The following is a 17,820-nucleotide window of genomic DNA, read 5'->3' on the forward strand; positions in this document are numbered from 1 at the left end:
TAAATGCTTTCTGAATTCCTTAAATAGAATGAATGTGTTTTGCAATAGTCGAAATTTTCTTTTAAATTTCAAGAAAAAAACGTTTTAATCATAAATACTATGAATAAAATTTTTTGGTAGCTTCCCGAAACCTGAATTAGTTGCACAAAATTATAAAATAAAGCATTTGAGACTATAGTGAAACTGTGATAAAGTTTTCGTAAACAGTACTTTTTTCAATACATATAGGCTATATCTTTTTTGTGTTTGTAACATAGTTGAGTGAGATAAATAGTAGCAAGCATTCCAGAAGAAAGAAACAATCCGTAGCATTTCTTGTTTCAAAATGTTAGTCATCAATGTACGTACATGAAGTACACACCGCCAGCTCAGTCAATTCCAGCCGAGGACTGCAGTTTCGTGCTTATTAGCACTCATCAGCCCGGCATAGGAAAATGACTGAGCTGGAGGTGGAAAACCTCTTAAGGAAGCCTAGAGTGCCAAAAAAACTGGTAGCTAATACAGAATTAGCACTGACCAGACGAGTGACCGAAGCAATGGTTCGGTACATACTCGAATATTTAAGGCAAGGCAAGTATATTCAGTAAGTTACCGACCTATATAGGGCGGTATTAGCTGCGAGTTTGTTTAGCACTCTTAGCTTCCTTAAGAGGTTTTCCACCTCCAGCTCAGTCACTCCTATGCCTGGATGATGAGTGCTAATAAGCACGAAACTGCAGTCCTCGGCTGGAATTGACTAAGCTGGCGATGTGTTTCATGTATTTCTGCCTTTGGTAATTTACTGAATATTATCAATGAACGTAATTCGAAAAAAATCCTTTGAAATTTGAACATGGTGTGCTAATACAAAACTGACGTAATCCATGAAACGGCCAGGCTCATATGAACAGAAACAAAAATGGAAAAGTATATGCTTAAATTTAGGAAGAAGGTATAGTTAATTTCAGTCCTTTCTTATAGTCAAAGCAGGGGCACCTCGATCGTAAGATTTTGGGAGGGCTAGAATTCTAAATTTGCCAAATGAAACTCAGAATTTTCGCTGAATGATAAAATACGGATGTGCATACATAAGTACATTTTAATGAAAAGTTACATTCGGGTGTTTAAAACTAGCAATACTACAATTATGTTCCCAAACTTGCCGAATCATCGGACAAAATATGGCAAGTAAAGAATTTTTCGTGAGGTCACTGACCTCCCGTAACCTCCCATCGGGGTGCCTCTGAGTCAAAGGAGGAAAACTTCCAAGTTTTGGAAGGGGATATATCACCAAATTCTCCCTCTTGACCAGTACTTACAAAAGCTCATTTTTACGATAGTAATTTTAGCTCTCCATTGCTTTAAAAATATTCACCCTTTGAAAACCAAAACTAAATATTATGTATTTCAAAATTTCAGTCGTACTTTAGAAAAAATATAAATCAAAAACTTTTTAAACCCAGTAATGAAACATTTCTCACAATTTCCTCCGAAATTGGAGCAAAAACTAAAATTAGTATCAAAAAATTTGCAGTGATGGAACAAATTCTTAAAGAGAAATATTGTGAAATAACAGTTCCTAAAAAGATAACGCTAGAATGAGAAGGTAAAGTGTTATCTCGAAAACTAGACACATTACTCAACAGTTACGCGGCCAGTTTCTTGATGTAGAATATATCTTACATTTCAGAACTGGGCTACAGTGTTCAGCTCATGAGAATCAGGAAATATCTAGATAAAGCGAAATTTAACCATCTAAACTGCCCGTAGGCATCTGAGGTCGCATTAAATTTTATCATTATATTTCCCTACAGGAGTTTTATTCATTTGTTGACTAGTGTGACTTGGGTCGTGCAATATGGCTACATTTAGATTGCTAATACTGACCCAAGTTAGTATTTCAGTCACAGTCATAAAACCCATTTTGAAAATATAAAATTTTAAAAATATAAATCAATCTTAATATGTGATAAACGCATCATTCTTTGATTTCCCTGCAGGGGTGTTATTCATTTGTTGACCAGCGTGACTTGTGCAATACGGCTACTTTACACTTAGATTGTTGGTACTGACACAAGTTGAGATTTCAGTCAGAGTCGCAAATCCATTTTGAAAATATAAAATTTTAAAATCATAATCAGTCATAAATGCATGAACAATATTGTATCTGATAAGCATCAAACAAAGCATGTTTCAAGTATTCCTTGAATTTCGGCTGTCGGTTGATGCAATTTAAAGATGTTGTGCAAGAAGGGAAGGTCCTCAAGTTCTTAAAACTTTCATGAATCACAAAAAAAAGTTTTCTAAGAACACGTTTTTAAAGAATTGAATGTTTACCTTTGAGGGGGGATACATGAAGTGACATAAGATGTAACAACGTTTAACTGCAGAAAATATCAGATTGCACTAATCTGCAATTTTGTATATTCTTCTATTGCAGCAAATCTGTATTTTTGTGCAATTTAACGCTGCTATATCTTGATTTTAAAGGTTATTTTGATATTTTAGGTCAGAATTTGCGTCTATGAAACCTAGTTTAACGACATTTTCATTAAATATAATGTTGCTTATGTGCAACTAATTGCTGTGTATTGAAGATGTCGCATTCTTGCTCCACGTACAATCTGGCGCTGATAGGTTGAGCGATGACCTTGACAATGTAGTTTTAGGGTAATAGGTAAGGGTAAATTGGCGCTGAGTTGAGTACTTTTGTCATATCTAACGTCAATTGAACTAAATCCAGAACTTCGTCCAGATCCGTGACTGTCAAGGTCGTATTGTTTGGTAGTGAGCCAATATAAAATATTTTTTGATTAAATTTTCATTGATATAATTTTTTACTGTTGGCTAAGTTTAGCTGATTTTCTTTAAAAGAACAGCAATGTCAGAATGAAGCATTTTCAGTGTACATGAATAACTCTTGCAGAGAAATCTCCCACAACTTTTTTTAATGAACGACGTCGTTCCAATGAAAATATGTAACGTTCCATAAAAAATATGAACGTTCCTTTGAGAAACGGATCTTTAAAAAGAACGGCATTGCCCAAACGGGGGAAAAAGTTGTCAAGTTTCCGAAATGACACGAACTAACATTTGAAAAGTGAGAAAATTCACTCCTTTGTGGTAAAGTCGCCTGATTTTACTGTATTGTGCTTTTATCTATAACATATTTCATTTGGAGAGTAAAAAACTAAAACAAATGCCACCTATACCATTGTGCTGACGCAATATATATAACAGAGCTATAAAAAGTTATCGTATAATACAGGTAATTCAAAATCGCATTCTAATTGCATATCTTGCAAGAATTAATCCGTGACTTAAACTTGTTCTGGATACTGCTTCGTTTTAAAGCATTGTTCATCATCATCATGGATATTTTTCGTGTTATTAAATTTTTCGTCGTCAAAGCTAGTAATCTTCCCTTTCTCTCCAAAAAAAAGGGGGGAGGGAAGCTTTGCAGCCTGCTTTAAAATTGTAAAATTTCAGTTCATGTTAATACCATATGCCCACTGTAAAAGCATATGGATATCATCAATAACATAGTTAGAAGTAAAAACTTAATTAATTCACGTTTTTTTTTATTGAATACACTGTTAAAAATTCAGGAAGATTTTCTGGTAATTGTTACTGTAAACTGGCGGACTTAACCCATCGCTGATTTCTAAGGTAATTTATACCTAAAAAATAAGCGATCCCAGCGCCAATTGGTTGCTGTGGTCTACCGAGGAAACCGTAAAATTTTACAGTAACATTTGATTTTTACGGTAATAGTTACTGGCAACATGGATGCCAGTAACAATTACCGTAAATTTTCCGGAAAAATTTTAACAGTGTAGGCTAGTGCATGGCATACAATTGCGATACCGATGAATTTAATTGGAATTTAACGGAAACATAAAAAAAATACAGAAGAAGTCCGATTTACTTTAAAACCACCTCAATACATGACTTTTCGAAACGGTTTTACATTCCTAATGTGATATTTCTTTGACGATAATATCATGCCGCAAAGCGATTTAAAATTAAAATCCCCTGCAGTCAGGTGAAAAATCGTCATTTTATTTTTAAACAACCAGCTCCATCCAAACTGTTTTTATCTGTAAATAATTAGATTATACCAGGGGTTCTCAAACTGGGTGCCGCAAGCGGTAGCGAAGTGTCCGGGTTTTGTGGCAATTCCCTCCGGAGCTTGGAAGGCTTATTAAAGACATGTTACCAATACAGCAACAATTCACAAATTTTTGATATGGGAACCTTTCGTGATGCAGCAGTAGATATCAAGTTCAGAGTCTAATTTTTGTTACACTCGCCATAGTATGTTACGATCAATGGTCATTAATTTTCCTATAAGATCGTACCCTATCGTACCTCCCAATATCTGACAGACGTTCCCCCTTTTCTCAACAACGAGCTTTCTAACAGTTAGATTTGACAAAGTTCTGATGACGACAATCACCTTCTTCCGTGGTCACCGTGTTCTCCGGACCTAGCCCCAAGCAATTTTTATGGTGTTCGTGTCCCTTGGGCCATGTGATTTGCAAGGTTTAATCTAAAAGATCACAACCGCATTTTCTAAGACTTATCGTGACATGTTATAGCGAGTGAAACAAGAATTAGATTTTAGGCTTAATATCTGCCGCAATACCAAAGGTCCATAAATCGAACATTTCGGAAACAAAACTTGTACAGTGTTTTTATCCAGTAAAGTCGGCATTGTTGCTCCACTGGCAATGTATTTGTCTCAATGCGACTTTCAAACCCAGGAGGGGATTTTGATACGTACTAGTATATGTATATAATAGACATAGACTAGGGTGCCGTGAAAAAGTTCTAATTCTTTAAAGGGTGCCACGAGTCGGAAACGTTTGAGAACCCCTATGTTATACTGCTAGTTCAAAAAAAAAACGAAAGAACAAAAATTAACTCATACACCAAATGCAAAAATAAAAATCTTATCTAAAACGTAAGCAGGTTTGATACATTTAAACCTTCAAAAAAAACAATAATTTTTCCGTTTTTATGCATTCAAATATTCAAATTAAGAGGTCTTAAGTGACACCGAATTTATGTTTCTATGTAGATAAAAAGTAACTCAATTTACGTATTATTGGGACAGGAATGCATATTTTAAAATGTACGTTCAATTTTGCTTTCGAACGTGATTTTCTCAAAACGTCCATTTTAAAATCTCATTTTCCTTTTTATAGAAAACTACTTTACATATAGCTTTAATAATATCCCCACATTTTATTTACATGTTCATTATTATCCTGAAATGAAGTTTTTGCTTTAGGACTCGCACTTTTTCCTAAACAATAGTCAAAAACGGCTCTTTTCTTTTTAATTAATAAAGTGGTTATTGGTTATAATTTTTTAAGTTATGAAATAAACCGAATTACCTTATAATTTCACCTGAGTAGACTTTTAGATATCTCTTGAAATCACTGTAAAAAGTGTAAGTTTCTATCATTAAATCTTTTTAGAGAAAAGTACATGAAGTTCAGCAATTTAACATTACGCTGACTTAATCGAAGGGTGCTGACTCCTCTTAACTGGGCAAAGCGTGAAACGTTTTTCTCTCCTGTAATTTCTTTAAAACTTTATTGAGCTGGTTTTGATAGTTAATGCCTCACTTTAAACTTTTCCGTCTTAGACTGTCATTCTAGAATCCGGAAACGCGAAAGGGTAAGGAAGCAGAATATATCCGTTCAATCAATCTGATATCCTGAGGTAGTTTTGCTGAGTGCGGTGCCCCGAGCCCGGAATTCAATAATTCAATTAATCAAATCATAATTCGCGATCAACTTCCACTCAGTGACATTTTTTCCGCGTTTGTGGCTTGTGTCTTTCTACAGCAATTAAAGATAATCCGGTTTTTGTTTGTCTTTCTCTTTTGTGTTGAGAAAGATTTCTCATCAACCTGATGGGACCATGAAGGAAGTAATACTCTAATAGTCATTTAATTCGTCTTTCAATTAAACATCGTCGTTTTTTCTTTCGCATGAATTACAAAATGCAAAAAAAATCATTCATTCCCACTTAAAGAGTAAAACTATAAATTATTTAGTCGCCAGTGTCCAGGAATATCAAATCATTAGCAGTCTTTTTTTTTTTTTTTTTTTTGAAATAGTGGTCGCTTTTGTTTACTCAAAGTGCGAAGCTAGATATATTTTTTTAATTTATTGAAGTTAATCACTTAAATTTATTATTAAATGCATTAATATACTTTTTTCTAAATTAGCTTATAAAAGATTCCTTCTTAGTATTGGTTGAAAACGCTTTACAACTTACTACATCAATTCTGTACGCTTTATGGTCATCAATTTATTTTTTAAGGTGTCGATCGGGTGGCGATTGACAAATATTGTTTTAATATCCTTTTTTTCTTCATTCAGTCGCCATGTGGTGGATGCTAAAATTGCCCAACTCTCTTGAGTAGATGCACAAAAACTGATAAGATAAACAGCAGACAAATAAAATTCATGTTTTCATCAATTACACGTTTTGTTTCGTAGTTAATTTTCTAAATAACATAAAGTAAGAAGAATTCTTGCCCACCCCCTCTTTTTGTTACTATTAACACTAGAGCAGCCAGCATTTTTTTGAGCAATCACGATTGCTTATTGTTCTCATTTGACTCTTATGAATTCCTATCATTTTATTTTCCCACCACCTCCCTCTGCCAGCACCATCGTCACGTCGACCGGCCTCACAATGCTGCTCCTCTAGTGAAAACTGTCTCCAGGTTGCGTCCATATCCTACACACGCATACACACACACGCCTACACACACATACACACACTCATGCCTGCGCACAGACACAAATACACACTCCTACACATACAAACATAAACACACTCATGCCAGCACAGAGACACAAACACATATGCCTACGTACACAGCACTGCATACACAACACGCACACACATGCATACACAAACACGCACCCTCACACATGCGCCTACACAAACACACACGCGCATTCATACACACACACGCTCGTGATTGCGAAAAACATAATTTGATTTCAAGATGCCAAACATTCAAATTAATAGGTATATATTTTTTTCTTTTTTCATTCTAAGTTTCTCTGGCCGAGCGGGACAGGGTTGGTCAATATAAAGCCCTGAATCGTAGAATAAAGTAGCTACACGTCCGCCATCATGGGGCTAAACGATGCTTTCTTCCTATGTCTACTATGGTGGAAGTAACGTGTTTTACTTCTTGATTGTGGTTTCTTATTAACTCCATGTTAGTCCGCAAGCAAGAAGCACCAAAATCAAGAAGTGTGTTTTACTTCTTGATTGTGGTCTCTTATTAACTCCATATTAGTCCATAATCAAGAAGCGAGTTTTGCTCCTTGATTGTGGTTTCTTATTAACTCCATATTAGTTCGCAATCAAGAAGCACTACAACCAAGAAGCAAAACACGCTACTTCATTGTAGCAGACCCTTTAATCTCCCTGGACATAGGAAGAAAGCAGCATTTATCCCCAAAATGGCGAGCGTGCAGCAACTTAAGCTGCATTTAGGGCTTTTTTAGGTCATATAATGCATTTCACTTATGTGTACTACCATTCCAGAATTGCGAAATTGGCCAAATCCAAAGGTTATGAAGGGGGGGGGGCTAACCCCTAACCCCTCGCTCTGCCCCTCTGCGAACGATAAATAAGAGTACTACTGTTTGCTCTCAAGTTTCTCAAAAAAAATTATTTGCTGCTATTTTTTTCCAAGAGTAATAAGGGAAATATCGCTCTTACTTGAAAACCAATGGCCTAAAAAGGTGTCTTTATTTTAAACGAACGTATTTCATTTTATTGCCATCAAACCAGACGGCGCACAGTGGAGTATTTGACTGAAAATCCTGGCCAAAACTAGTTTGAAATTTTCACTCTTCTGAAGGCGACACCCTTGTGTGCGTTTGTGCGCTGTACGGCAAAGCTATCCCACTTATAGACACAAAACTTAGTATACAAGTTGTCTGAAATGTCTGATGTTACAATTTGAAACTCGATTTTTAAAATTTGAATTAGAAAATGAAATATTTAATATTTTATCCACGTTTTAGACTTTTGCATGTTTACGACCGTAAAAACGATCCTAGTAAACGTAGAAAAAAACCCAATACATCACTAGATAGGAAAAATAATTTTCTTCAAGATTATGGTTTGTTTGATGTTCTAACGTAATTAACCGAATTTCTAAGAATTTACAAAGGGAGGTCACTTTTTCGACTTTTTTCAATTATTCAATCAATGTAAACTAAAATTCTTGCATCCAATATTCTAATAATGTTATGGCTCTGAAACTTTTTAAGAAAATAATATAAACATCTTACCTTCATTTACAGCGAAAACGGTGAAGTTATGTTCTTTCACTGATTTATAATGAATTTTTTTTCAATGAGTTGAAATAAAAATTTTCAATAATTTTCACTCGATCCGAAATAGATGCCACTGTTGGCTCTTTGCCAAAATGCTTAGACAAGTGATAAGTAAAAAAACATGTTCGATGCGAATGGCTGTTTTCCTTTGAAGATATGTAATTAAATGCACTGTTCTGGGGGGGGGGGAGCAAAAAGCGGTTAAAAAATCCTAGTATTCTGTACAAAACACTAATTTGAAACCAAAAAAATAATCAATTTTATTCTTTTCGTTTGGTTTCAATCATTAAAACCCTGAGTTAATCATGCACAAAAAGAATTAAAGACAAGGGTTTCGGGGTTACAAAGAACCTTTTTTCTATTAAAAAAATAAATAAATAAATGAACTAGGATATTATTACTGTAAAAACACTCGAAAATGGATATTCAAAAGCTCTTTGTTTTTGAATTGTATATATTGTACTCGTACCTTGGGTCGATTCTTAGTTTGACATCGCGTGATGTGTCCGCTAAAAATTGTACGAACAAACTTGGAACTTAAATTTTATATAACTTTAATTTCACAATGAGTAGGTAAAATGTCTTAAATATGGATAGCTCGCTAGCGTAGGAACGTTAGGAGACAATTACAATTGTCTCCTAACGCTAGCAAGTGGGGGGGGGGTTCCCCCCTTTTGCTACGTATAAGGGGGAAAAGACCCCCTCCCCCGGCACATTATTTGCAGCATTGATCTGAAAAAATATAAATATTTATTTATTTCATCTAAAATCTCAATTTTAAGGAAGAGCAAATTTTCTTAGCGAGATCACAAAATAATTTAATTTATTAACTCATTAACGTACATGAGAAAATTAACATAACTGAACTCAAACACATGTTTTAGGGGTGCAATGAATCTCTTTAGCGATGCATAAAGGTAAGCGTTTCGAAATTAATTGGAGGATTCTCATTCCGTAACTTACATCTTTACCCATTGATGAAGCGGTTTCTCGTAACCATGAAACTCGTGTCTGAAATTTTATTGTTGTTTGTGCGCTCAAATATGTCGATCTTTTCATTCAGTAGTGCTTATGATAACTTTTTTACAAATTTATTAAATCTTTGTTGGTAAATTCAGTTTAAAATCATGACTTGTCACAAAAAGATCGGATTATGCACTTTTTTTTAAAATAAAAATCATTAAAAAAAAGGGCAGTTGTAGGCGGAAGATTTTTTTGCTGAAGTTAGCACTAGAGACTTTGCCAAATACGATGCAACTTTCAAAACAGCCCGACCGAGCCCGACACCCATTTAAAAAGCTTTCTCTACTTATAAATTAAGGCGAAAAGCCTTTAAAAACCTCATGTACCAAGTTTTCTTTATTTTTTTTCACAAAAATAAAATAAAAATATTTACTTTGATTTATAATTAGCACTAAGCCCTGACATTTCTTTATACCGTAAAATTGGTTTGGTTCAATTCCATTCATTTAGAAAGCCACAAAAAAATCTACATTGAAACGTAATAATTAAGCTGAAACGTAACAAAAAAGCGAAAATTATTGTAGAAATCTCATCTTTCAACGAGGCTATGAGCAATTGTATGTGACTCAAGTTTCCAAAACAGGTGCCGATCAATGCACCAGTTAGTCAACTATCATGGAATAAATTTTCATAAAAATCGGGTAAATTTTTAATTTTGGACTTTTGGCCAGGATTTTCAGTCAAATACTCCACTGTGCGGCGTATGACGATACCATATAAAGTTCTAAAGTCAACCCCAGATCCGATTCCTTGATTGATTCTCATTCTAAACATTTATTATTATGTGGCAAAAAAGATAAATACTGCATGCTAGATCTTCTGACAAACAGCTGTGAGTCACGCGAAACTCGGTCATAAAATCTACTTCAGAGAACACGCGACTGGCTATCAATTTGTTGTCTTGAAAAAAAAGCAATCACGATTCTATGTGGGAATGTTCTGACATTCACCTTGCTGTTTTCTGAAGAATAATCTTTATTCGTATTTGACTATTCCTTTGTTTATTTTCTTTTGCGAACAATGAATTCATCATTTGAAAGCTAGTTTTTCATAGACGCAAAAGTTAACATTTTTATAACACTGAAGGTCTGGCGGCGAGTAAATTGCGGAAAATGGGAAAAGCGAAAAAAAAAGGAAGGGAACTTATTATTCATCAGGTCGATTGATCTACGTTTTTATAAAGCCTTCCTTACTTTTCAATACAATTTACACGCTTTCAAAGAAAAGAAGAAAACTTTCTAGTCTATTGAATATTTAATAATAAAGTTAATAATCATTTAAATTTTGAACTTGGAGGGAGTCAGTCGAACTGTCTTCTCATTGTGAACGAGAAAATTAACTAAGCGCACTGGTTGTTTGGAAACTTTTATTTTGTAATTTACTAAATTTTACTTTTTATGTCTGTTTTACTTTGAATTATACTAATATTCATTGTGTATGTTTGTTAACAAAGTCCCTTTTTTTAATCTCTTTTGAAAATTTAACAATAAACTTACCCGTACTTTAAATTATCAAAGGTAGAAGGTAGGCGTATCTCCTCCTTTTAATCAGAATTAACAAACAACATGAAATGTGTACAGGAAATTTTCCCAATCTACTAGTATATTTTGATTTAGTTTGTGGAAAAACTATTATGGCTGATTGGTTATTTAATTATAAAATGACCTTCCCTAAGAATTATTACAGTAGGAAAGACTCATATGAGCCCTTCATTTATCTCAATGAAAAGCATTTTTAAAAATTCTTTTAACCTACAGTCTAACCACAAATTATATGCAAAGGCTAATATCCGGTTTACAGACGGAAATGGACGTGTGTATTACCTTATAGGGATAGTAGTTTCTCTGACAGATGTGCGAGTTTCCCCCTTAATTATTTCTACTCAGTTTTTTAAAAATGGGAATATATTCACTCCATTAATTAAAAAAAAAACTATAATCGATCGGTTTTCTCACTCAAATATTAATAGATTTATTTTGTTTACAACATAATTTGGATTTTACGATTTTACTTTTAAATTTTCGAACGAAATGAAAACATTTTATTTTCTTTTGTTGTTTCCACAAAAATTCATTGTGTTTCCCCTCATTTTCACCTCAATAAAGACAATAAATAAATAAGGCCCTGTTGAAATTATGAAACGCGTCCATCAAAAAATCCCATCGATATTTTTTCATCTCCCCTACTGGATTCATTAACATGGAATCGCCTTCACTTGGCCGATTGCCAAATTACATACAATCCGTTCTCAAACTGTACAGAAACTTCTTTTTTTTTAATGAACTGATATGTGTTGCTTATTTGTTGAGGAAAAACCCTTCGTTATTGGACGTTTCAATATAAAGTTACTTGTCCTTAAAAGTATCGACGTTGAAGGTTAGCATTTATGCCGCCTTCTATTCTAAATCAGCAAGCAGAAAAACTTCTTTTACCATGCAACATACATTTTTATTGTAGTATTTTTTATGGGCAAGGCAGATGTCATCTCATTGAAGCTGAGGGTGCCAACAAACTCTGGTAGACAAAATAAATTATATCACTAGCAAACATTTTCTCAATCATTTTTTTACAAGTATATTTAACTTTAAACTACGGGCCGTATTACTTGGAAAATTAATTGGTATTTGAACCCAATTCAGAGTTTAATTATTCTTGTACTATCTGACCATCGATTGCATGGAAAGGCTAATATTCGGTTTATAGGCGGAAATGGGCGTATCTATTAGTTTATAGGGGTGTTAGTTGGTTTGTTACAGATGTGCACTTTTGCCTCTCTATTATTTAGCCTTAATTTTGTAAAAATAAAAAATTTGCTCTCAGCAACATTTTTTTAATCTAAATTATATTCGATTTATATTCTCTCAGCAAAAATCAATTGATTTATTTATTCACAACAAAGTTTTGAGCTTACCATTTTGCTTTTACGTTCCTGAACAAAATGAAAATACATTTTTCTTTTTGATGTTTCCATGGTAATTATTTTTGTTTTCCCTGATTTTATTTTAGAGAATGCAATAAATGAATAAGGCACTAGCGACATTATAAAACGCGTGCATCAAAATCTCATCGATATTTTCCCTTCTCCCCTGCTAGATTCATTCAGATGGAATAGTCTTTACTTGGCAGTTTGCCAAATTACATACAATCCGCGGTCAAACAGTAATCTAATGTAGTGAAACCTGTATGAGTTGGCCACGATCAACTTGTGGAGGTTGATAAATATGATCCATGACTAATTTTGTACCTGGCAATAGCGATCAACTTAGAAGGGTAGTAAGGTTTTGATATTTGTAGAGTGACCGTAGTGTTGAAATCAGTCTAAAGACATGTATGGTGCAAGGATTAACTTTTGCATACAGCGAGAAACGAAAATGGCATTTCTGAAGTTTCAGCTCGTCGTTTAAATGAATTCTAACTAGTTTTTTGATCATAAATAATTATGCTCTCTTCAGATTAAACCCAGACTGTACGTTTTCAGCGTAGTAATGCTCAATTTATTTATCTGCTCACGTTTATCACTCAACTATGCATGGTCTTTTGTTTTTCCTACATTCATACTGACTAACTTTTTCTCTACGCTGACATTAGGAAAAGTTGAGAAATATTTCATCTGGTTAAAGTTGTGAAATTTCACTGCCCTGCGAAAAATTAAATGCCTTCGAAGTATGACTGCTTTTGAGTTTTTTTTTTATTTTTTTATTTTTTTATCAGGCTGAAATCAAATTTTAAGTCAGAAAGTTCTCATCAAGTACCGTTTATATTTTAAGAGGTGAATAATTTGAATTCAATACGAAAAAAAAGCATATTTCGGCTTTTTTTTTTTTTTTTACGAAAAAAAAATTGCGTTTGTGGTTGCATTCGGATGCTCCAAAAGGGGTCTTTTTCCCGTTTTTTGGGGGAAATCATTGTTAGTTTCGATGTAAATTCAAGTGGTGTTATAATTTGGTGGACACTTGGCGATATATCGCCAGTCTTTTGGTCGCCAAGTTTTTCTCGCGAACTTAGCGATAAGTTTGGCGATTTTTTTAATTTTTTTTTTTTTTTTTTTTTTTTTTTTTTTTTGAGCAATCACGATTGCTTATTGCTTTCATTTGACTGTTTTGATGTCCTATCATTTTATTTTCCCACTGCCACCCGCCGCACCATCACCATGGACCGACCGCCTCACGATGCTGCTCCTATAGCGAAAGTCGTCTCCAGGTTGCGTCAATATCCTACACTTACACGCATACATACACGCACGTGCAAACAAACACATACACACGCATACATACACATACACAAGTGCATACATACACCTACACACATACATAAACACATTCATACACCTACACACATACACAAACACATACACACACACGCATACATACAGACACCTACACATACACACACACACCTACGCACAACTACCCATACACTCATGCCTACACACACATACACATCCCCCCCCCCCCACCACAAACACTCATACACACAACTGCCCACACACTCATACCTGCACACAGGCACAAACACACACGCCTACATACACACACACACACTCGTGATTGCGAAAAACATAATTTGAATTTCAAATGTCAAAATTCAAATTAATTTTTAATTTTTTTCATCTGGTTTCAATTGGCCACTGTTGGTGATATTTAGAGAGTAAACTATTGAATCACATTAAAACTGCCAATAATGGGAAAATGACATTAAATTGGAGTAAAAGGAAGTCATGTGATGCACACATCAGCTCGTTTAACAAAGAATTGGGGTCCAGTTGCAAGCTCATGTGGAGTTTGAATCGCTACAACCAGTAGAGCTAAAACCAGACTACTGTTTTTTTTTTTTTTAATCTAGTTTAGTTTTTACTTTTCTTGCTTTTTTTACTTCCTTTTACAAAAAAGGAAGTATTGTATTCGCGAAAAAAAAATTTCACTCAAAAATCGGCCTTAATTTCCATTTTGCTCGCCCTTGCACGAATATTGATTTTTTTTCAACCCGACCACACGTGGATATATGCCTAAGAACTTATAGACACGCGAAATATCCATATTGACGATCCCCGAGTTAATTACAACAAGTTTTCCCGTGACGTCCGTATGTACGTGCGTATGTGTGTATGTACGTATGTATTTCGCATGACCCAAAACGGTTCTTGGGGTAAAATCAGTGCTAATTTCAATGCAAACTCAAGTCCTGTTATAATTTTGCAAACATTTGGCAATAAATCGCCAAGCTTTTAGTCATCAAGTTTTGTCGCCAACTTGGCGGTTTTTTTTTTTTTTTTTTTTTTTAATTTGGCCATATTTAGAGAGTTAACAATTGAATCGCATTAAAACTGTCCATATTGGGAAAACTTATCTGTGTAAAACGTTTTCTTCGCTTCGATTCGCAACAAACTTGGGTGAAAACATTTAAAGTATTTCTTTGCTCACTCCGAGGAACTATTATCTTTAAATTGGAGTAAAAGGAAGTCATGTGATGCACACATCAACTCGTTTTATGAAGAATTGAGACGTTGACAGCGGCTCTCTGATGAGGTCTCAGGACAAAAAAAGGTTTGATAGCGGTGTCCCTCATAACTCACCATTTGATGATTTGAAATTAACCTAAATGATTTAATAAGTTTCTTTAGCTACCAACGTTGAGTTCATTTTCTTTCATTGATCTTTCCATTTTTTACAGCAGTTAGAAGTCAAAATCTTGTTTTTTATTATTTAAAACGGAAAATTTTGCTGTTTCAAATTACGTTTTAATGAAGTTTTTACCGTCAGAAACTTAACTAATAAAATCATTTCGATTTTGCAATATCAGATGATCCAGTGATAAGTTATGAAGGGCACCGCTGTGTAACTTATTTTTATCTTGAGACGTACGGCGGAGAGTCGCTATTAATTGTTCATTTCTTCTTAAAAGCTATGAAAATTTCCTAGAATATTCTTCAAATGTTACCTCATTTTGAAGTAGTTATAGAAATAAATATATAATAACTGTATTGTCAAAACGAATTACTGAAATTAGACGTACTTAACCCCATTCTTTTTTTTCTTTTTTTTTTTAATTACAGGGTAATTTGCGTGCTTCCAAAGAGTAATTGTATAACTAAATTCAGCAAATTGTGTACTTTAAATATTTTTTTATCTTTGAAATAAAAAGCATTATGAAAATGTTTGTGATGAAATTCGCGTAGTTATGCAATACATTTAAAATGATTTTGCAAGAAAACCTTTCGTAAAAGAAGTACGCGAATTGGAGATTCATATTTAGCACTTCGACATTACATAAAATCACATACTATTTTGCTTTAGACAAACTAACAACAAACACAAAGTTTAAATTCACAGGGTAGTGTTTTTCAGCATGGGTAAATATTTTCCTCGCGAAGTGGCCGAAATAGAATTCCTCTTTACTACTTTATATACTAGAAGTTTTTTTGCTTTATTTTTTATGCTTAAGCTCCAAGCTGTTTAACAAAGAGATGAAGCAACAACTTCATCAGTTTTCAAGTGCTATCAAAGTACTTTCCTCTAGAATAATAACGAGACGGTTCTTTTTTTGATTCACTAGCAGATTTTATGCACTTAACACCAAAAATGCATTTCCATGTAAATGTTTTCTAGATTATATTTGTTTTGATTGTTTCTTCCCCCTTTCAGGTATGGCAGGTCCTTCTTCTGCTTTCAAGTTGAAGAAAAATTCGACTTCAGTAAGTAGTTTAAAAGTTATTATTTACCATATCAAAATTCTGAATACTGATTTTTTAATTTAAAACATTTACTGGCACGTTTTTCATTCGAAATTTTCAAAGCATTATCACACGATTATCTAAACTATCACTCAAAGTAACCCCAAACTTCTTAAGGGGACGGTAGACGTTGAATTCGGCGAAAATTGACTAAAAAAACAAAATTTTTATTTTTGTGTTTTGTTGTACTTAAAATATTTCTCTACCTAACTCAAAAATCAGCTTAAGGATTAGACATTTTTTTAACAAAGTTACGATTGCTTAAAATTAGTACACAAAACAATTTTTCGTGAGATATTCCTCTCAAACTCAGCTGTTCAGCTGTAAACAAAGCAGGCCTCTACAATTTTCGCATAGTAAAAATAAGTATAAATATTGTTATATTGTTCTTGTAAGAAAACATGCTTAAATAAATAATGACAGACAAAAGCACTGAAAAGAGGTTTTTCAGAGTAAATTTTTAAGGTAAGTGCAAAATTATACTTTAACTATACATTTTACGCGAAACGAAATTTTCTCGATTTTCATACCTACAAAATGCTCCATGCGACACAAGTTTCGTTCAAAGTACACGAAATTCAAAGTTTAGCCTCATGTTTTACCAAATAATAAAACTTGGTATGCTTTTTAGAATCTACCTTCAGGAAGGTTTAAAAACCTCGACTAAAAGTTACTAGCAGGAAAAATTTCGGGGAATTTTTATCGAAGCATTTAAAAAAAATTCTTAAAAATTTAACTTTTAAGGAATTGACTAACTGATACCAATTTTTCTTCGTGATGATTTATTCTGTAATAAAATGAAAAAAATAAGCAAAAATGTAAAAATTTAAATCGCGTGGAGCATTTTAAATTTTTCAAAAAATATTCAAATGTTTTAAGTTTTAAAATAAGTTGGAACTGTTTTTTCTTTTCTTTTTTTTTTTGTGGTATTTTATGCATTTATGCTTTACTACATATGCACACGAAATCGTAAGTCTCTAATGTGAAAAAAAAAAAATAACTTAACGTCCACCACCCCCTTGTGCGACACGCATCAATAGAAGAGGCTTGCGTCTCTTTTACATATAACAAATAATACTACACTTTTCTTATCAGTTTACATGAAAAGCTTTTTATTCGAATACGGCTCCACAGGAATCACTTCTTCAAACTTGCATACTGGGCAGGAAAAGAAAAGGAAAACTCTGCAGAGGTTTTTGTTGGACGCCTTTATTTCTTTTAGTTGAAATAGGCATGGGTCTGAAATTGTAGTTGCTATGCGTGCAACTATAACCCATTAAACACCATTATGGTTCAAACATTTCCCCAAGTTCACGATATTCTGTAAATCATCGAATACAAACAAATTATTTACTTAATCACTTATTTATTTTTCGAGTTGTTGAATCATCAGAAGCATAATATTAGCCACAAAATCCCTAATGGTTTTAAAAGTACTGTTGGTTATTTATTTAGTCTTATTATTACTGCTACAACCTTCAACAATCTACTACAGAGCACATGGTCCTCAAAGGGTTGATATTTTTGTTAGAATTTTTTAGCTATACTAAATTCACTGCTAAACCAGACGGAAGATGCGTGATTTAAATTCAACAAAGTAAATATTTTTTCCCTTCCTTTCTTCCCAAAATTTCATTTTGTGTTTTTTGTAATGCTGTGAATTTTTTTTTTTTTTACTTTCTGATCCTATGTGGTACTTTG

The 17,820-nt window shown here is 33.6% G+C and overlaps 1 protein-coding gene across 1 annotated transcript in view; it reads left to right on the forward strand.

Moving 5' to 3' along the window:
- LOC129226766 (adipocyte plasma membrane-associated protein Hemomucin-like) overlaps nt 1-17,820 on the forward strand; it is a 142,440-nt gene that overhangs the window by 84,788 nt on the left and 39,832 nt on the right. The window contains exon 3 of the mRNA XM_054861396.1: nt 16,031-16,080. Coding sequence (XP_054717371.1) covers nt 16,031-16,080 — 50 coding nt within the window. The remainder of the gene's footprint in view (nt 1-16,030; nt 16,081-17,820) is intronic.

The sequence above is a fragment of the Uloborus diversus genome, chromosome 7, assembly GCF_026930045.1.
Source record: "Uloborus diversus isolate 005 chromosome 7, Udiv.v.3.1, whole genome shotgun sequence".
NCBI classification, from domain to species: domain Eukaryota; kingdom Metazoa; phylum Arthropoda; class Arachnida; order Araneae; family Uloboridae; genus Uloborus; species Uloborus diversus.